The 20,492-nt window shown below is 52.0% G+C and overlaps 1 protein-coding gene across 1 annotated transcript in view; it reads left to right on the forward strand.

Moving 5' to 3' along the window:
• Window positions 1-20,492, forward strand: part of FHAD1 (forkhead associated phosphopeptide binding domain 1) — a 133,520-nt gene that overhangs the window by 94,529 nt on the left and 18,499 nt on the right. The window contains exons 18-25 of the mRNA XM_079928530.1: window positions 1,980-2,087; window positions 5,516-5,623; window positions 8,015-8,188; window positions 10,180-10,402; window positions 11,919-12,003; window positions 13,605-13,711; window positions 15,499-15,658; window positions 16,880-17,012. Of these exons, the coding sequence (XP_079784656.1) occupies window positions 1,980-2,087; window positions 5,516-5,623; window positions 8,015-8,188; window positions 10,180-10,402; window positions 11,919-12,003; window positions 13,605-13,711; window positions 15,499-15,658; window positions 16,880-17,012 (1,098 nt within the window). The remainder of the gene's footprint in view (window positions 1-1,979; window positions 2,088-5,515; window positions 5,624-8,014; window positions 8,189-10,179; window positions 10,403-11,918; window positions 12,004-13,604; window positions 13,712-15,498; window positions 15,659-16,879; window positions 17,013-20,492) is intronic.

A 20,492-nucleotide genomic window follows, 5' to 3' on the forward strand; every position in this document is an offset into this window, starting at 1 on the left:
ACACTAAAGTGTTTGACCCAGAATCATCTCTCAAAGAATGGTAGCTATTAATACTATCAATCACTGTACTTCCACTTCTGTTTAGGTACTTGCCTCCTACAAATCCCCCACTGCATCCCTACTCCTCAGAGGGAAACCCTGGCCCACCCACCAGTGAGGGAGAAATAATGAGCCTGGTGGGCAGAGCCCATGTCATTTGATCCGATCCAGAGAGGGAAAGTGTTTATGTGTTGGGTCTCACTCAGGTTTCCGGCGCAGCTGTGCTCTGCAGGCCTGTGTAAACAGTGTCAGTACCTGGTCCTGAGTTATTTCTCCAGGGGTGGCAAGGAGGAGGAGGGTGTCACAAGGGTTCCCGGCGGCCAAATGCCACTGAGAGGTCATCAGCACAAAGATGGGGAAGCCCCTTGATTTTAGAGATCTCGAGGTCACGGGGCACTTCAGGAGGGAGATTTAAGGAAAGCCTGGTGGTGGACAGCCCCATGGCAGGGAGGAGCTGTGGCCGGGTCACCCAGGCCTAGGACAGCGTCAGCCCACTTCTCCCGGCAGGACCTCTCCGTGGCTTCTTGTCAGGGGAACCTGAGATTAAAATCCCAGACACAGACTTAGATCAACCTCAAACAGTCCTTTGATTTTTCTTTCTATTAGACCTTCCTCCACACTGTCAGATGCATCTTTAAGGACGACAGAATCACTAGGTCATAATGCGGGTTTGGAGGTAACGTTAAAGATTAGTTCCCATGACCTGCCCAGGAGCGTGGGAGCAAAGTGGCCCGGGGGGACGGGACCTGGGCGTGAGTCGCACGAGGACAGGCTTCCCTGTAGTGCGTAGCGCCCGTCTCGGCTGCAGAGGAGCTGCCGAGAGCAAAGTCCCGCGTGTAGACGTGAGATCAGGCCAGTGGGGCAGGAAAATGCCTCAACCTGAAACCCTCCTCAGACCTTCGGCTCCTCACGTCTCATGGGAGACGCCAGGCTCCCGCGATGTTACTGCGCTTCTGCTTCGTTGGGGGTTGGTATTGGAACAGATGAGTGTTGGCGTTTTTTAAACTGCTTTTCACTGCAAAATATATAAAAATGTGTAGTATTTCCTCCATATTATGGATTCGATATTCTTGCAGACTAATCTCGGACCCTAACCACCAGCTATAATGGAAACCGTGTTCCAAATTCCAGACCTCTGCCAAGCTGGTGTTTACAACACAACCCGTTTGAGAGTTGAGGTGCCCTTTCTTTTTGTTTGTTTTTTTTTAACATAATGATGATGAATCTGAGGTGCCCTTTCTCGCAGTGACTAGAAACAGGGGCCTTACCGGCAACTTCTAGCCTTCTGCAATTTGCATAAACCATTTAACTGAACGGCTTATCGGCAAGCTGCTTCCTAGATGAAAGTCCCTGACTGCGGGCACTAATTACCAATCACAGCGCTCGCGTCCTCTCAGAGCTTCCCTTGTGAGCTTTGCCCCCGCCCCCCTAGAGATTGTTACGTGTGGCTCATTAATTCAATACACTGCCCTCCTCTAGAAACCTGATTGTCTCTCAGAGATTTACTTCAACAATGGGAAATTCCATTATTAATGAGATTCTTCTTCTTCTTATCACAGAGGCTGCCTGGCACAATGATAAGAGCTCAGACTCTGAAATAAGACAGGCTTGGTCGCCTCTGCTGGCTTGCTCCCTGCCAGGGCCTCCACCCACAGGCAACGTGAGGGGTTCAATCCTGGCCTCACCACTAACAAACTTCATGGTCCCCGCACCCTCACCAACTTTCCGTTCTTTAGTTTCCTCATCTGTTAAATGGTGACGCTAACTTCTCTGATGATGTTGCTGTGAGAGTGACGTGAGTGAGAAGCGCTGGCCTTGGGCCCTGGCACGGAAGACCAACCCTCAACGTTTGAGCTACTGTCATTATTAGTATCATCGTTATTAGCAATTTTCCCCCTAAATGTGCAGGCAACCAAAAAAGACTGGTCATTGATTTTCAGATTTTGGAGAGCAGCATTGCCCATGAGAAAAGCAAAGCAAAGGAAGCCTTAGAGACAGAAAAGAGAAAAGTGCGAGATCTGGAGAACCACTTAACCCAGCAGAAGGAGGTCTGAAGAGCAGAGAGAGAGAAATTGGGCGGTGGCAGCCAAAAGCCCTTTGGAAGGAGCTCCAGAACCAGATGTGAGGCTGTGTTTCGGTGCCCTGAGGTAGAGCAGGTGGTAAAGCGGGCAGGTGGGGAGCCGTGCCTCCGTTCAGAGTGGCTGATACCACAACATAGGACTCACCAGCTGTATGACCCTAGGGCAGATCACCTAACCTCCTGTGCGTCAGTTTCCTCATCTGTAACATGGGGAGGGGTACAGTCCCTGCCTCGCGGGATTAAATGAATTAGTGTATATTAAGTACTTAGAACTGCACTCGCACACAGAGGGCCGTCTTCAAAAGCACTGCTGGCCAACTACCTAGGGAAGGGAGTTGCACTCCAGGGGAGACCCGCTGGGTTGGAGTCTGGGTCAGGCCCTCAGCCAGCATCCTCCTCGTCGTCGAAAAGTATTTATGATGCACCCAGCGTGGGCACAGTAGGAAAACACCCTCTTGGCGCCAGCCTCCTAGTTTCATAGACTCCAAAGTAGACCCTCCCTGGGCCGATGGACAGATAGAGACACAAACATTGCAGCGTAAGATGGAGTAGACGGTACACAACCAGCTCACACGGTGGTCACATCAAATAAGCACCAGGGGTCAGTGCCTTCTGGAAGAGATGAGAAGCACACCCTCAAGGACAGGGTGATGTGGGAGGGGGAAGGGGTGTCCAAGTGCCAGGCCCAGGCCGAGCCAGTGACATCCACTGCCACCAGCCTGGGGACTGGGCTTACCAGCCGGAGCCGCCATGAAAGGCAGGCCCCAAGGCTCAGAGGAGGGATGAACGCCCGAGTCATGCCGTGAAAGTCAAAGAAGGGCTCTCGGACCCAGGAGGCCAGGTGGCCGTGCCCTCAGTGACCTGTGATGGCATCTCCAGGAGCCGGACTGTAGGGACAGAGGGGGCACACACAGACATGTGCCGGCCCTCATGGAACTTCCAGAAACAAAGCTGGTGACTCAATGAATTGTTTAATTCAGTTTTATTCATCCATCTGCAAATATTTACTGAGTACCTACCACGTGCCAGACCTTATTGGGTGTCAGGGATACTGCAGAGCACTAGACGGACCACGGCCATGCCCCCCACTCTAGGGCGGAGGACAGACAACCATGTAAACAAACACAGGTGACTCCAGAGCCACAGGCTGTGGGGTAGACAAAACCAGGGTGGGTTAGAGAGTGGCCCGCCAGCGGGGAGGGCGTCTCCAAGGAGGTGACCTTGCGTAAGAACTGGAGGGCAGAGGGAACACCACGGGAACATCTGCGGGAAGAGAATGCCACTAGGTCAGGGGTTCCAAGTGCAAAGGAGAGGGACCGGAGTTTGCCAGAGGGACAGGGGCAGGACGGGAAGAATGAAATCAAGCTGGAACAAGACGGAAGCCAAATGGGTCAGAGGAAGAAAGCCGGAGGGAGACACACAGTAGGCGAAGCGAGGCATGGCAGCAGAGCTGGGTGGGCTAAAAGTGTCGATTCTGGTCCCAATTCCAGCTCTGCCCCAACATGCTGTGTGACTCTGGGCAAGCCCCTTGCCCTCTCTGTGTCCCCATCTCTAATGCGGGTGCAGTGACAGAGGTTTGTTTCGAGGAGTCCGTGCATGCATTGTGACCACCTCCGCAGGTGAGGTCAGAGTCCCGGTCGGGTGGGGAGGATGGAGTGCATGGCGGGATATGGGGGCTGGACAGGCAAGCAAAGACCTTGGGAGTGAGGCTGTGCCAGCCCCTGCAGGGAAGTGAGGTCAGAGTCCACACAGGGCGAGGGAGCTCCGACACAGAGCGAGCCTTGTTAAGGGGTAGAACCCAAACTGCGGTCATAGCTGCCCCCAGATCAGCCCTTATACAGATGGGCCAGGGGTGGGGCTTTAGAGTGTGGGCTCCCGCTGAGCAGGGTGGCAGACTCTGTGCCAGTCTACGTTTGAATACACAAGCATGTCTCCTGCCTCCAGGTAGGGTGGGGCTGGAATCAGGAGGACAGCTCAGGCCAGGTCCAGAAGCCAGGTGGCAGGGTGGCTAGGGCAGGGCACTGGCATCTGAACTGGCACCACCACTTCCAGATGGTGTGACCTTAATGCATTACTCATCCTCTCCCTGCCTCACTTACAGCCTCTGTGTCCTCACCTGCAGAATGGGGGGCAGACACCACCTGGGGGCTCGCGTTCAGTGCACGGTGCAGGCGCTCATGTTGCAGAATTTAGAGCGTGGGCAGTATCATCATCATCATTTTCATTTGTAATTTGCCAAGCGGCGCAGAATAAGAGAAGGGAGGGTGCCCTCCCGTGGGGCATGTGGCCTCTTACGTCAGGCAGGACACAGACTCGCAGGGTGGGGTCTGGACAGTCTTAGGCAGACTTGGCAGTGGGAAAATGCCAAGCCCATGCAGGGAGGAGAGTCAGAGCCCAGGTGGGGCGGGGAGGCCCGTGTGCAGAGCAGGGCAGGGGGGATGGAGGCCCAGGACGTAATGCTAGAACAGCAAGGCTGTCGGGAAGATCCTCTTTTCTCCAGAGCCACCCACCCCCAAAGTGTAACAATGTCAGTAGATTTTCTTTTTACCCAATAATGCATGTTCACTAAAGAAAATTTAGAAGATACAGACCAGTGAAAAGAAGAAAATATAAATTACCATAATCTCAATTCACCCCAAATAGCCATTATTTATATTTTGGTACATAGCTTTCCAGTCTTTTGTTTATGCATATATAAATTGTTGAAACTACAAGAGTTTCAACAACTGCAAACAGGGTTTCTCGACCCTACTCTGGCTGTTTCCCTCCTGGGGCTTGTGTAGTTGAAGCTGGGCTCCAATCCCCTCTCCATCACCGTATCTGTGGGGTATATGTTCTCAGTCCCAAACTGTCCTGGGCTTCAATTTCTGGACCCAAGCCTTTGTAGGCTGGAGAGAGACCGCCAGTGTCCTTTGAAGCCACAGGCGTCAGGCCTGCTGGCACAGGAGGTGTATCCCCCCACCCCCTCCCGCCCCCCACCCCTGCCCTTTGCCTCTCCTGCCCCACCTCCCAAGAAGCCAGGTACTTCCCAACAAGGGACCACACTGGTGCCGTCACCTGTCCGTTTAGTAGTTTAGTTCGCGGCTCAGCACCAAATGCATTGACCTGAACACTCACCAGCCTGTCACTTCCTGAACACCAGCCCAGAAATCCTGAAAGACGAATAACTCTCTCTTTTAAGGACACAACTAACCAAGACGTGACTTGCGGGTTCTCACCATGCTGGGCACGCCACCCTTCTCACCTCTCTCTCCAGCGAGCACCCAGTTCCTTGAGCTCTCACTCCCACCTGACTCACTGGTGTCAACGATTACTAATCCTGGCTTCCCCTTGCTGTTGTCACTTCCCTTCCTTTCTCGTGCACACACCCTCAAACCGCTTGTTGTTGACTTCCAGATTTCAGAGAGCAGCATCGCCTACGAGAAACACAAAGCGAAGGAGGCCATAGAGAAGGAAAAGAAAAAGGTGCAAGATCTGGAGAACCGCATAACCAGGCAGAAGGAGGTATGAGTCTCAAAGAGGAAAAACATGGAGGAGCCAGCATGGCTGAGCACCAGGCTCTGGGGGCAGGCGGTCTGGGTTCAAATCCTACCTCTGCCACCCCCTGGCTGTGGGACACTAGGCAGGAGTTGCCACCTCTGTGCCTTGGTTTCCCCACTTATGAAATACAGATGATCCGATAGATCAACCTCATGGAGTTGTGAGGCTAGATTGCTAACATACACAGAGACAAGTGCCTGGCCCTCAGTGAATGCTGCTTGTTTTATTGTTGTTGTTGTTGTTATTATTATTATCTCACAGCCAGGAAGTGGAGGGGCAGAATCTGAACCCAGGACTACCTGACTCTAGGACTTCTCATCATCACTCCTCCTCTCTCTATCCTTGACCTTGGTGTAGGCTCAGCTGCCCGGGGTCACAGAGGGGGCAGCAGGATACAGATGCCTGAATGTCTGATCGCCTTGGTGCTATTTCTCCACCAGAATCTGTCATCATCGCTATCATCACCTTCATAATCAAACCACGTTTACGATTATTACTGAGAGTAGGAGATGCAGGAGAAGCAGAAGTTGTTGCACAGGACCCTGTCTTAGGCACCTCCAAGCTGGAGGACTGAATTCACCCCTCCTGGGTCCCAACAGTACAAGACACACATACACACACACACACACACACACACACACACACACACGCAAGCCAATATCTCAAAAGTCAAGGCACGTGATAAACACACAACCTGACAATAGTGGGTTAAATTTAAATACAGGTAAATACAATTTCAAAGGATTTTCAAGACCAGATGGGGCCGGGACTTCCACGGTGGTCCAATGGTTAAGAATCTGCCTTCCAATGCAGGGGACGCGGGTTCGATCCCTGGTCGGGGAACTAAGATCCCACATGCCGCAGGGCAACTAGGCCCGCACGCGCCACAACTAGAGAGGAGCTCGCACGCCGTCACGAAGAGCCCTCTCACTGCAACGAAAGATCCCGCATGCCGCAACAAGGATCCGATGCAGCCAAATAAATAAATAACTAGACCAGATGGGACTAAACAGATCTTCAAGTCCATTCACATCGATCTTAGATCGTTTTCTTCAAAGAAAGGCTCCCAAATATTACCATACATAGAATCACTGGGGGGTTATTTTCTTCTTTTTCTTTCTTCTTTCTTTTTCTTTATTTGGCTGTGCCGCACAGCACGCGGGATCTTAGTTCCCCAACCAGGGATCAAACCCATGCTCCTTGCAGTGGAAGCGTGGAGTCTTAACCACCAGACCGCCAGAGAAGTCCCCTGGGGGGGTTGTTTTGGATTAAATAATGTTCATGAAAAGGCTACATGCAGTATGATTCCGACTATATGACGTTCTGGAAAAGGCAAAACTATGGCGACAGTTAAAAGATCAGGGATTAAAAAAAAAAAAAAGATCAGGGATTGGTTAGGGGAGTGGTGGTGAACAGAAGGAATACGTAGGGTTTTTAGGGCAGTAAAACTATTCTGCATGGTACTCTAATGGTAGACACATGTCATTGTACATTTGTCCAAACCCACAGAATGTGCAATACCAAGAGTGAACCCTAACGTAAACTATGGACTTTGGGGGACAATGATGTGTGGAGGCAGGTTCATCAGTGTAAGAAATGTACCAGTCCAGTGGGGATGTTGACCGTGGAGGAGTCTGTGCATGTGATGGGGGCAGGAGTTCATGGAAACTCTGTACTTTCTGCTCAATTTTACTGTGAACCTAAAACTGCTCTAGAGAATGAAGTCAAATAAATAAATAAAGTGCGTCCAGCCCCAGCACAGTGCCTGTCACGAAGCCCACATTCCACAGTGTTGGAGAATGGACCCAAGGAGGAGAGTAGAATTTCGACAAAGATCGGAAGAATGGGTCCCGGGAGGAGGGAGAAGGTGTTGAGGACATGGCGACCAGAGTCCAATCTTGCCGGGGCCCCACGGGACGAGGGGAGGTCATCCCACGGCCGAAGCCACAGAGGAAGATGGAGGAGTGTCCTGGAGGCAGGTCCTGTGACGAAGGGGTGAAGGAACTTGGCACATTTATCCTGGAAAATAGATTTAGGGAGAGACATGACAGCCCTCCTCAAATATTTAAAGGGCTGTCTCATAAAAGAGAAATAAAACTTGTTCGATGAGCTCCAGGTGACAGCACTGAGCTCAGAGACCAGAAATCTCAAGTAGACAGATCTCAGCTGCATATAAAAAAAGAGTTCTGTAATCATTGGAACCTTCCAGAGAAAACATGGACTTTGGACTTTAAAAGGATCAACAGAACAATACCAGAACAGAGGTCACCTCCTCTCTGAAAACAGGGGAGGGAGAGGCTAGGGTAGATATTTATACCTGAATTTCTGTTAATTTGATGTTTGCTGTTTGTCTAGGAGATAGATTTAAAAATGCAAAAAGAAGACATTTTAAATGATAAATTAAATGATGCATTGGCCATGGTAGAAAAGACTCAGAAAACAAAGACGGCTGAAAGTCTAAAAGCAGAGAGCCTCACCATGAAATTAAGTGAAACATTAGCTGAACTGGAAACTGCTAAGACGAAAATGGTAAGTCAGTGCCTTCTGGGGACGGGAGAATTCTCCCTTCAATGCGAGATCACGATGCCATGAGGACGCGTGGTTTAGACCAGGGGTTCTCAGCCTCTGCACTGTTGATGTTTGGGGTGGGGTAACTCTTTCTCACGTCCTGTGCATTATAGGATGTGTAGCAACATCCCTGGTCTGTACTCACGAGATGCCAGTGGCACCCTTCCCCCAGTTGTGACAACCAAAAATGTCTTCCAACTTTGCCAAATGTCTCTGGCAGGGTCAAATCACCCTCTGCTGGAAGCATTAGTATAAAAAGTAAACAGAAGCTAAGATGACGCCCTCTGTCCAGGGTCTTCTAAGATGTTGTAATTCAGGGTCTTCACAGGATCAGGCTGAAGCACTGAGCAGCCCCAGAATTTAGGGATCAGCGACTATTCCTCAGACGTTAAGATAATGTTTTTCAATTTCATCTCAGCATTCAAGGCCCTCCACCATCAGGGCTCAATGTTGCACCCACCTGTCCTTCATACATTGAACAGACAGGTCTGTGGACAAGGAGTTGATGAGGATTGACCTGGCAGAAGTGCACAGAGTGAACCTGAGTGGGACTGGACTTGGAGGCACCGGCTCGGGGCGTGGCACGTTGTTGCTGTAGTCCTGAGTCATAGGACCTGGACACTCGGGGCAGCAGAGGAGGGGAAGGAAGGAGTCGCTCTGGAGAGAGTGAGCAGAAAAAATGGCAGGACTCGACAACTGACTGACAGGACAGGAGCACTGAGAAGAGGGAAGAACCAAAGGAGGCGGGCGAGCTTGGAGCCAGGGCACCGGGCGGGCTGATGACACACGGTGGAGATGCGGGGAAGATGGGGGTTGGGGTTTGTGTGTGTGGCGGGGGGGGGGGGGGGGTCTCTTGTGGGAGAGGGGCTGTCTTCTGGAGAAGGTGAAGAATTCAGACCGAGACGAGTGTGGGGTACCAAGTTCAAAAGTTGCCCAAACTTTTGGCAGGGCGAAAAAATAGATTTGGGGCAGGAAGCAAGAACAAAATTTGCAAGATAGCCTTGGGGGAGTGATTGTTGAGACAGCAGGCACGTGTGAGCGTCTCAGGCAGAGAATTTACGCATCTGGAGAAGATCAGAGGCTCAATGTGTTAAGGGAATCAGGAGGAGGAGGATGACGTCATCCAGGTAGCAGGAGAATGATGTCATCCCGAGAGGGGAGGAAGGTGGAGGGCGGTCAAGGGAAAAGTTCTGACTCACCATCAGGGGACCACTGATCATTTTGGGGTTTTTTTGTTTGTTTGTTTTTGCGGTACGCGGGTCTCTCACTGTTGTGGCCTCTCCCGTTGCGGAGCATAGGCTCCGGACGCACAGGCTCAGCGGCCATGGCTCACGGGCCCAGCCGCTCCATGGCATGTGGGATCTTCCCAGACCGGGGCACGAACCCGTGTCCCCTGCATCGGCAAGCGGACTCTCAACCACTGCGCCACCAGGGAAGCCCCATTTTTGTTTTTAAGAACTACAAATTCATTCACTTTTCTCTTATAAAATTGTTCACTGACTAATTCAACCCACACTTACTGAGCATCTGGGTCTAGATGCTGTGACAGGGATCTAGACACTGATGCTGTGGGCATATTGGTAAATAAGAAAGGGTAAGTTTCTGCTCTCATGGAGCTTACATTCCAGTGGGAGCAAGAAATAAAGACAAGAGATCATTCAGATGGTGATAAGTGCCTCAGGGGAAATAAAACAGGATCATGTCTCCTTCAGATAGGCAGTCAGGGAGGGCCTCTCTGAGGAGGTGACATTGGAGCTGAGGCCTGTCACATGAGGCGTCAGCCATGCGAGGAGCTGGGGGAAGATTGTACCGTGCAGAGGGAACAGCACGTGCAAAGGTCCTGGGGCGGGGCAGAGCTTGGTGCTGGTGGGTGCAGGGGGCCCATGTTGTATTGCTGTTATCGTCCTCTTATCCAGCTCCCAAGATCATGTTAACCACGTCTGTTCTCCCAGATCATGATGGAGGAGCGGATGCAGCTGCAACAGCTCACAGTAAGGGCCCTCCAAGAAGAACAGGAATCCCAGAAGCACGGATTTGAAAAACAGATCATGGAATACAAGGACCAAATCAAACAGCACACCCAGACGATTGTGAGTCTTGAAGAAAGACTCCAGAAAGTGACCGAACACCGTAAAAAAATAGGAGAGATTGCAACGTTGAAGGACAATGACCCAGGTTGGTCCAGAGAGACGCCGAGGAAATCTTAGTGCTCAGGGCAGGTTCTGATGACCCTGTGGGTCCCCCTGGGCTGATGCAGAAGAAAAGTCTGCACCTCATTTAAAAGCTCCTCTATTGTCTGGAGGCCTTTTCTTCTTGTTACACAGCAAGGTTAGGCGCCCTCAAGGCCCAGGTTCAACAGAAGTAACAGCAATGAGCAGGGACAGCCTTTGTGCCGAGCCGGTCAGCCAGCGAGGGGCACAGGCTGCCGGGGCTGTTAGGGGTGTCAGAGCAGCACCACGGGAATCATCTTTTCCATGTGGAAACATCCCGTGCAGGGGCCTTTCAAAGGCATCTCTCTGCCATCAGCAATTTGCAACTTTGTCTAATGCACTTTTATAACCAGCTGGGGTTTATCTCTTTAAAAAAAAAAAAAGAGGCTGAAGAAAGAACTCAAGAGTTGTGAGCACTTGTTCGCCCTGAATGACCAAGGTGATGCGTAAAACTAAAGACAGTGCGCTCTTGGAAAAGAGTTCTGGAAGTAGAGGCCTCGGGCCAGGGCTTCTCATCCTCGGCACCAGTACTGCCATTTGGGCTGGAGGGCTCTTGGTTGGGGGCCGTCCTGTGCACTTAGGCGCTGAGCAGCCACCCCGGCCTCTACCCACCGGATGCCAGTAGCCCCCACCCCCACCCCAGTGCGACAAGCAAAAATGTCTCCAGACGTGGCCAAACGTCCCCTTCAGGGTAAACTCCCCACTGGCTGAGAACCGTGGTCCTAGCCTCAAGCCAGTTGACAAGCTGTCAGGGCTCACCTCGTGGATTCATTCACTCAACGTGCATAACTGATCATCTATTATGTGCCAAGCTCATTCTAGGCACTGGGGGTTCAGCAATGGACAGGCCAGGCAGCTAGCCAAATCGCTGCCCTGACAGGGGACCCAGGATGGACAGGGCACCGTGGCACGGGCACAGGACGGGACTCAGTCTCCCAGCCCAAGTCCAGGTCGGAGGGAGGATGTTTCAGCTGGGACCCGAGAGCGACTACATCTTTGTCACCCCACTCTTAGCTCCATGCCTGCCATCAAGCAGGTGCTCCCTAAGCATCTGTCGAACGAATAAATGAGTGGGTGAACTGAGGGTGAGGGCGGAAACTGGAGGCGTGGGCTGAGGAGTAGGTGGGAGGTGAGGACAGGACGAGACTCTCGTCTGAGCGGAGAGCAGGAAATAGGGCAGGAGGTGCGACCCAGGGGTTAAGGCTCCACCCCTCCTGCGCCCATCTCCTCGTCTGTCAATGGAGTCAGTGATCCCTGCCTTAGAGAGTAGCTGGGAAGATTTCATGAGCTCATACGTGGTGCGGCGGGAGGCGGCAGCCTGTGACACAGAACACACGTTGGTTCCCATTAGGTGGAGAGGGCTGGGGGCATAGGGAAGCTTTGTAAGTTGAGAAAGACATAGGTGTGTTGATAAGCAAAGGGGAAGGAAGACATCCGTTGTGTAAGGACTGCGGTGACGCTGGCCTGTCCCTCTGATTCAGCCCAGGAGGGGGAAACACAGCAAGACCCTGTGGCAGCGCCTCCGGTGGAGAGCACCGCCAAAGACGCAGTGTGTGGACACCTGATGTGAGTACCCGACCGGACCCCTGCTTCTGGCCACGTTGTCAGAGTCTGCAAAAAGGAGTTGAGTCTGGGCTATTCTTGCTGGTATTTGAGTTTTTCGATCCCTTTAGTTTCTCGATCATGTTCAAATTCCAACTCAACACTCTCCAGGTGTGTGGCCCCGGGCAGGTCACATCACCTCCTGTGCCTCGGCTTCCCTGCTGGTGAGATGAGGTACATGAATGCCAGCTAATGCTATGACTGGCTACTTTTTCCAAGTACCTGCTCGAGACAAGTGCATTCCTGGGTATTATAAGCGGGTTTCAAACACCACTTGGTGGAGTGGGTCCTGCAGATGGTTCAAAGTTAAGAGGTTGGACTAAACGACCTTGAAGCTTCCTCCCAACCCCAAAGTCCATACCTGGAGCCACAAAGAGCTGACAGTTTCCAGGGAAACAAAATCCATGAATGGGAAAGATCCTGAAAGCCACTGACAAGCAGTGTCCAAACAGTAGGCAGGAATGTGATGCAGAGAAAGGATTCAGAAAGTTTCTCGAAAAAGACGAGCCACCAGCCTGAGCCCTGCGCCACGTACCAGTTACCAAAGTCTAACGTCACAGGGGTTTTACCTCAAGAGGGCAAAGATACTCAGATACTCAGCCTCCATGTTCTGAAAAGTTCCTAACTGACTCCTCCTGGTAGAAAGAGCTCTCTCTAAAGACAGCAGTAGCCACGACCTGGAGAAGAATCAGCACCACGTTACTCTTCTCTGGTCCACTTCCTTAGCTGTGGACACCCTTGAGGCAGAGTTTCATCCTCAAGTTGGAAGAGTTATAGCCAAGGAGTAGAGAGAGAGACACACAGATAGACAGACACACACACACAGCACGCGTCTCTCAGGGCTGGGATGTCTCACCCTTGCTCATAACCCCCCTCAGGGCACCTCTCCCGCTGTCACGCTGGGCCCCTTCCCACGGAACACTGCTTCCCTGTCAGCCACCCTGATCGTCATGGTGCCAAAGACGTCCTGCCCTCTGGGGCATGGGGCCAAAGAGCTGCCCTCATCCCACCCTCCCTGTGTCCCCCTTGATTTTCTGGGCCCCAGGGCCCACACTTCTGCAAAGGGCCCCATGAGCACCACTCACTCACGTGGTACCACGTCTCTCCATCAGGAATTAAAAGAAGCTGGTGAGAGAACGGAAGCCATACCGTCCTCTTCTCTCTCCTCTTCCTCGTCCTCAAAGAATCCCTGAACCCACAAAAAAATAGTCTTCCTTCCTCTTTGCACCAAAGATCAAAAGTCCACAAGAGCACTGGTTCACGCTGACAGACGCTTGAGCAGCAAGAGGTTTCAACTTCATACTAGTCGTATCTCAACCTCAGAGCGAACCCGGCCGGGATCCTTTGTTCTGTCTCCATGTATTTCTTTGTAATGAAGGTGGATCAAAATGGATTTTTGTTTTGAGAATTTTTAAAGAGTGTGCTTATCGCCCTTGCTGGGACTGGCATCACGCGGACCATCATTGACTGGGGATCACTTTGCCTTTGTACTTGGCCCCTTCCAGGCACTCAAGACACCAGGGAGATTGCGTTGAACTGACTTGGTCTGTTTCTGTGAATTTCAGAGAGGACTTATTGACTGCTCAGAAGGAAATCCTGTCTCAGCAGGAGATCATCATGAGGTTACGGAGGAACCTCACTGAAGCCCATAGCCGAATGTCAGATTTGAGAGGTGTGTACACTTGCCCATGTCCCTTGATTTCCTGACCCACTTCAAGAAAGGAAAGAAACGTGTCTGAAGGGTTGGAAAGCTGGGCATTCAAAATCCCACTCAACCTGATTTCCTGGGCCGTCACAGTACTTTTAGCTCAGGGTCAGCAAGCACTGTATCCTGGGTATTGAACTGATTCCTTTTGACATGGGGCTACAGGGAACATTCTCAGATGGCTCTGGACCTCTGTATGGAAACGCAACTTTCTTTTTTGGAGAGAATCTCTGATGACCACAGAGGATTTGTCTCTGGGGGCAAAGGCTTGGGGGTCAACCGTGGGCGCCCCTGGACAGGCCAGCCGGCACAAGTCCTAGCACCCAACAGCTTAGGGACCTCAAGTAAGGTGTCCCCCGGGCCTCTCCTTCCTCTGATGCAAAAACACCTGCAGCACGTCTGCCTCCCGGGGTTGATTTGGACGTCAGAGACCACTAGAGTAGGGGTGAAATGGCTGCGAGGTCCGCTCTCTTCTGGACGGACACAAGTCTGACTGAATATTCCTACTTGACCCTTCTTCTCCCAGACTTTTATTTTTGCCTCTCTTCTTCTTGCTTCTTAGAGCTGTCTTCTTTTCCCATCCCTAGCTTCCATCCAGCCAAAGGGCAGGAGTCGTGGGCTGTAACTAGGTTTGGGGAGGTGGAGGGAGGGTGAGGAACACTCCTCTCGTCCCCATCTCAAATCCTGTGCACCCCAGACCTTCAGTGGTGTTTGCTCCTGTGTCTGGACCAGCTGATGTCCCCAAGGCTTTTATGGCAGGATTTCTCTAAGAGTGATTTTTCCATACCAAGTTATGAGAACACGTGGGAGAGAGGCTACAGTGTCCAGTTCTAGAACGGGGAGGCGCTGGACCCGGTTCTGGATGTGCTGTTTATTAGTTGAGCGACTTTAGGCAAGTCCCCTGACCTCTGTGAACCTCAGTTTCTGCACCTGTGACATGGGGGTGTTACTAGGAACTGCCTTGTAGTGTTGCTTTGAAGACTCAAGGCAGTGTTGGTGTCTTTTTTCTGGCCCTGCGGCATGTGGGATCTTAGTTCCCCGACCAGGGATCAGTCCCTCGCCCCCTGCGCTGGAAGCGCAGAGTCTTAATGGCTGGACCGCCAGGGAAGTCCCAGTGTAGGTGTCTTACTTTGGGTTTTCCCACAAGCAGACCCCTAAGACCAGAATTCCACTGCAGGTGGTTTATTTGAGAGATGATCCCAGGGAAGACAGCAGTGGAGGTGAAGTAAGACAGGAGGGGGAAGAAAGCAGATAACGGCTGTGCTGGTCGGTCAGTGGGCATAGTGGGGGACTGAGGTTACTACTGCAGTGTGGTCGCAGGGGTGCCATCTGGGGTGGGAGGGAGCTGGGCTGTGTACCCCTGCCTGTCTCCACCGGTCCGTGGTTGGAAGCTGTTGCCTCTGGCAGGCTCATGAGCAGAGCAGTCTCCAGAGGCCTTAGAACGCCATAGGCAAACATGCAGAGCAGGCAGCCGAAGGTGCCCTAGCATGCCACAGGCTCACAGGTCCTGACAGCTGGGGCTGGGCAGGCGCCTCGCGGGCTGCCTCATGGCGCCAGCGCTCACTGAAAGGTAATGCCGTTTTGCTGTTTTGGGGGGGAAGACGCACGCAGACCTCCTGGCCGTTACTGAAGCCCCCAGAGCATCCCTGGAGGGTGGACCGCCTCGTGGCTCTTAGAGGCCTGGCAGAGCTGCTGTGGCCCTCGCGGAGACCCGGGGCGGGAGACCCCCTCACCAGCTTCCACGTCACTCCCAGGGGAGCTTAACGAGAAGCAGAAGGTGGAGCTGGAGCGGAATGTGGCGCTGGTCCAGCAACAAAGCAGCGAGCTGAGTGTGCTCAAGGAAAAGATGGCACAGATGAGCAGCCTGCTGGAGAAGAAGGACAAGGAGCTAGAGGCCCTCAAGCAGACACTCAGGTGGGTAGGAAGGTCTGCACGGCGGGTGTGTGGAGCCCAGGCACACCCAAGTGCCCAGGGAGCCTGGCACAGAGAGGCAGAGCAGGGGGCGGTGGGGGGGCGGTGCTCAGTCAATGCTGGTTGAAGAGTTGAATGAATGAGTAGATGAATGAATGACATACATTTCATTGCTTTACAACCTCATCATTTAAAACAAAGCTTTGCTCAGTTCTGTGCATCTAGACATTCCTGCCCAATATTCCAGATGAGTCTCAGCTTAAATGCCACTTCCTCCAGGAAGCCCTCCATCATTTGCCGCCACGAAACATAGCCAAGGGCTCCTGCTCTGCCTGGGGTCCATCAGCTGCTTCATGCCACTTGAGCGAACCCTTCTCACACAGCCAGGCTGCTCCCACCTGCTGATTGTCTGCCTTCCCCATGAGAACCCCTGTGTAGACTCTATGACTCCCCAGCATTCACACGGTGCCTGGCATATAAAGGAACGTAGTAAATATTGACTGTACAAAGGTATCGACTGGAGGTGTCAGAGGTCAGCTTAAACTAAATATATTGTTGTGGTCCCACGGATTCGTCTCAAAAATACATGTGAGTTTGCATTTCCATCTATAGTGTATCCATATTTTGACATAAGATTAATGTTTTTCCCAAGAAAGTTTGCGTAGAATTGATATCTCATGTGTACCCTGTAGCTTCATGTGCTTCGTGGTTCATGGCCAAGGCAGATTCACATAGTGATTAAAAGAATAGGCTCCAGACCCAGGCTGCATGGATTCGAGGCCAGGCGCCTTCACCTACAAGCTCCACAACCACAGGCAAATTGCTCTATGTCTCTCTCCTTGTCTGTAAAACGGGGCAAGCAGAGTCCCCACCTCATGGGACTTCTATGAGAAATAGAAGGGTTGACACATAATAAGTGTTAGAAACAGCAGACACACAGTAAATACCCCCCATGAATGTCACAGCAGGTGTCCCGCAGACCCAATGCAGGAAGCAAGGATGGGTAGGGGCCTGCCTGTCTGGTCACTGTAGCCTTAAGTCCCCCGAAGCTCATTTCCCTAGAAATCTTCGGGCAGTAGACTTGAAGGCTCAAAGATTTTGGTTCCCTGTAAAAATGGGGGTCCCTTTTCCAATTCTGTTCGTGGGTACAAAGGTCATTCACGGTTCCCGGAATGCATGCTGCCAACCACTCTGCTGCCCAGTGTCTCATCTTCTCTGCCCTAGGGCCTCCCAAGAGAAACACAGGCTCCAGCTGCACAAGGAGAGGGAACAGAAGGCCAGGAGCGCAACCCAGACGTGTGACATCTCGGTGCAGATAGAACCGATCCACACCGATATTTTCTTGAGCAGCCAGGAGGTGAGTGCCTGCCCTGTCCCTGGGCAGCTAGAAAGACAAGCTAAGAAAGAGCCCAGCAGTGGCTTTCTTTGTGCTTTTTTTTTTTTTTTTTTTTTAACAGGGTGATGTGAGGTTCCAGTTTGAATGACAAGGCACAGCTGGGGAAGGGCGGTCCAGGCAGGGTAATGGCCACTACAAAGGCCCTGAGGCAGAAATATGTTTCAGGAGGAATATATGTGGGAAGGAGGGCAGTTTGGGATCTAGGAGAACTTTTACTTTTATTATTATTGTGTGTGTGTGTGTGTGTGTGGCTGTGTTGGGTCTTCGCTGCTGCACGCAGGCTTTCTCTAGTTGCGGCGAATGGGGGCTACTCTTCTTTGTGGTGCACAGGCTTCTCATTGCTGTAGCTTCTCTTGTTGCGGAGCACAGGCTCTAGGCACACGGGTTTCAGTAGTTGCGGCACGCAGGCTCAGTAGTTGTGGCTCGCAGGCTCTAGACTGCAGGCCCAGTAGTTGTGGCGCACGGGCTTAGTTGCTCCGCGGCATGTGGGATCTTCCCAGACCAGGGATCAAACCTGTGTCCCCTGCATTGGCAGGCGGATTCTTAACCACTGAGCCACCAGGGAAGCACCTTTCTTTGCTTTTGTAAACATCTTCATTTTAAGTTCCAAAAATATTACTTGCTTATGTGAAATGTATGTTATCAACAGCTTGGTACGTGTGCCATCAGACCTTTTCCTCACAGAAACCACCACGTGCTCATACAGTCAGGATTGTGCGGTGGTTGAAGGTCAGGCTTGCATTCAATTCCAATATTGACTCCTCCACTCAGAAACCCTGTGACCTCAAGGATGCACCTGAGTACCAATTCCCTCATCTGGGAAGTGGGAGTAATCCAGTCACCGCCCCCCCATGGGGTTGTTGAGAAATGAATTTATACACACAAACATGCGCAAACTTACATATACATATATTTATTTAATAGGGTTTTTTCAAAACATGGTATCAAGCCGCATATATTCTGCAACTATTTTTTTCTCACATAAGACTATTTAATGGGCATATTGTCAAGTAAGCATGTAAAGATCTACCTCATTCTTTTAAACGGCAGCAATGAATTCCATCACGTCCCTTTTATCCAACCAGTCCCGTATTGATGGACATTTGTTTCTACTTCCACACGTTGCTGTAGTGAATATCCTTGTAAGTATGTAGAACAAATTCCTAGATGTGATTCCGAGATGTCCAGAGGACAGCCTAAACTGTGCTTGGCATGGCCAAACTGCCTTCCCAAAGAGCCATGCCACTTACACTCCATGGCTGACTCTTGGCAACCTCTGCCCAGAGGCCTTTGCATGCCTGGAAGTCCCAGCGGTGCAGCACACAGGGATCGTGTCCTAGAGCGAGAACAGCCTTCAGCACGCAGTCCTCAACGGTGGCGCTCGCCTCTGTCCCCGTGGCAGGGGCTGTGATGCTCCCCATTGTACGTGGGCGGCTGACTGTGGGGATGGCGCTTCCTCGAGGCCCCGGGTTTCCTGGAGTCCAAGGATCTCCTTTGCTTTGTGAAACTAGAGAGCAGAGCGTTTCAGTAACGGGCTTTGGACTTTCACTTGGAGACAGGGCCAAATGTGGCAGCTTGCCTTCCTGCCTTCTCAAAGATGCCTTTCCCCTGCCAAAGAGCAGTGAGCCAGGGCCGCCCGCAGCGTGAAGGAAAGGGCTCAGTGGCCCAGCCCTCCGGCCCTGGCAACGATCACCATCCAGAGAACTTTAGCAGAGGTGTCTCCTCGTTACTAGGGCCACCTGGCGATGGGGCTGCAGCGGGTTCCGCAGCTGTGAGCTCCATGGGGCCGGAACCAGGTCTCACTCCTGTCAGAATCCAAGCTCTTCGTGCAGGACCCGGCCCATACTCATTCACACGTTCAACAACTATTGAGCACCTGCTGTATGCCAGGCCCTGTGCTGGGCTCAGGGGAGGATGCTCAGGGTCCCTGCCCACACCAGACCCCCTGCGACTCTGCACGTGTTTGCTGGAAAGGACTGTTGACCAGAGGCCTGTGATTTTTAGTTTCTGTGACGAGGAGGGGTTAGTTGAGGAAGATGGGGGAGGGAGGCCGCAAGATAAAAGTAAAAAGGATTTTTTCTGTCTCAGAACGGCTTTCCACACTCAGGCTACTTCCTGCTTTCTAAACCAGAGTGGGTCAGAGGGCTTAAGCATTGTATGAGAAAGAATCTCCATCTTCTCTAAATAAACGAATTCCCAGAAGAGCCATGAGTAAGGGTCACAGCGGGCTCCGGCGAGCTCTGCAGGCAGAGGAAGGGCTGTCACCCAGCCCGGCTACTGCGGCTGCCCCACCCCCAAGGCCGGCCACCCCTGCCCACCTCCTCCTCTCCAGCCTCCAGCGTGTGCTCACACACACACACACACATTCCTCGTGTTTACTCCCAAGGCAAACATACACCCTCAAAGAGAGGGAGGCCAGTGTAGGAAGAGCCTGGGAAGTAAGCTGGCTGTAGCCAGGGTCGGGCTCCCTCGAGGTCCTACTAAGTGCAGCCGGGGGTAGAGTGCCCCCTTCTCTCAGGGACTGAGCCCTGGTCCCAGCAGGAACACTGGGGCAGACCCCTTCCGGCTCCGTATTTCTTGAGCCCCTACTATGCCCGGGGAATAAGGCTGGGCCCTGGGAATAGCACAGTCTACAATGGAGACAAACTCTGCTCTCACAGAGCCCACATTCTGGAAAAGGAGAGACACAGGCAATAAACAAGTCAACGTCGAACAAAATGTCCAGCGGGAGTGAACGCTCCGAGGAAAGACACAGCAGGATTCGGGGCAGAGTAGCGTGTGGGAGGGGGCCTCCCAGGAGGAGACCAGGAGCAGAGCCTGAATGAAATGAAGGAATGAGTGGTGGGGACACGGGGTGAGAAGTGGCCCCAGGAGGACCTCAGACGGCCCTGCTGGGCTCCCCGAGCGAGGCCATGAGCCTTGTGCCCATCGTGGCCAGCGTGGGGCCTGGCACATGTCACATGGGCCTTCAATAAGCCTTTGATGAATCAAGGAAGGAAGAGCAAATAAATGTCCCTTTCCCTCTTCTCTGCTTTGTTTACCTGGTAGCATTTATCACTTTCTGGAATTTGAACATGTCTTTCTGCTTGTTTGGTGTGTCTGCCCCATAGAAATGAGCCCCCAGCAGCAGAGCTTTCTGCCTGGTTCCCCGATCTCTCCCTAGTGCCTAAAACAGTGTCTGGTGAGCACTGTCTCTCTGAACCAAAATTGTTATAAGATTGTGATAAAACAAACAAGTTGTCAGTTTCGTCCCTTTCTCGCCATTTTGACTGGGACCTTCCCTAGCCACAGTACTTACATCTGAAAACCATTCCCAACACCCCATCCCATTTCCAGTTTCTTTCTTTAATATCTATCACTGTCCACCATATATTTTCCATGATTATCTTGTTTATTGTCTGTCTGCTCACACTAGGATGCAGAATCTATGATAACAGGGAT

The sequence above is a fragment of the Stenella coeruleoalba genome, assembly GCF_951394435.1.
Source record: "Stenella coeruleoalba genome assembly, chromosome: 1".
Lineage (NCBI taxonomy): Eukaryota > Metazoa > Chordata > Mammalia > Artiodactyla > Delphinidae > Stenella > Stenella coeruleoalba.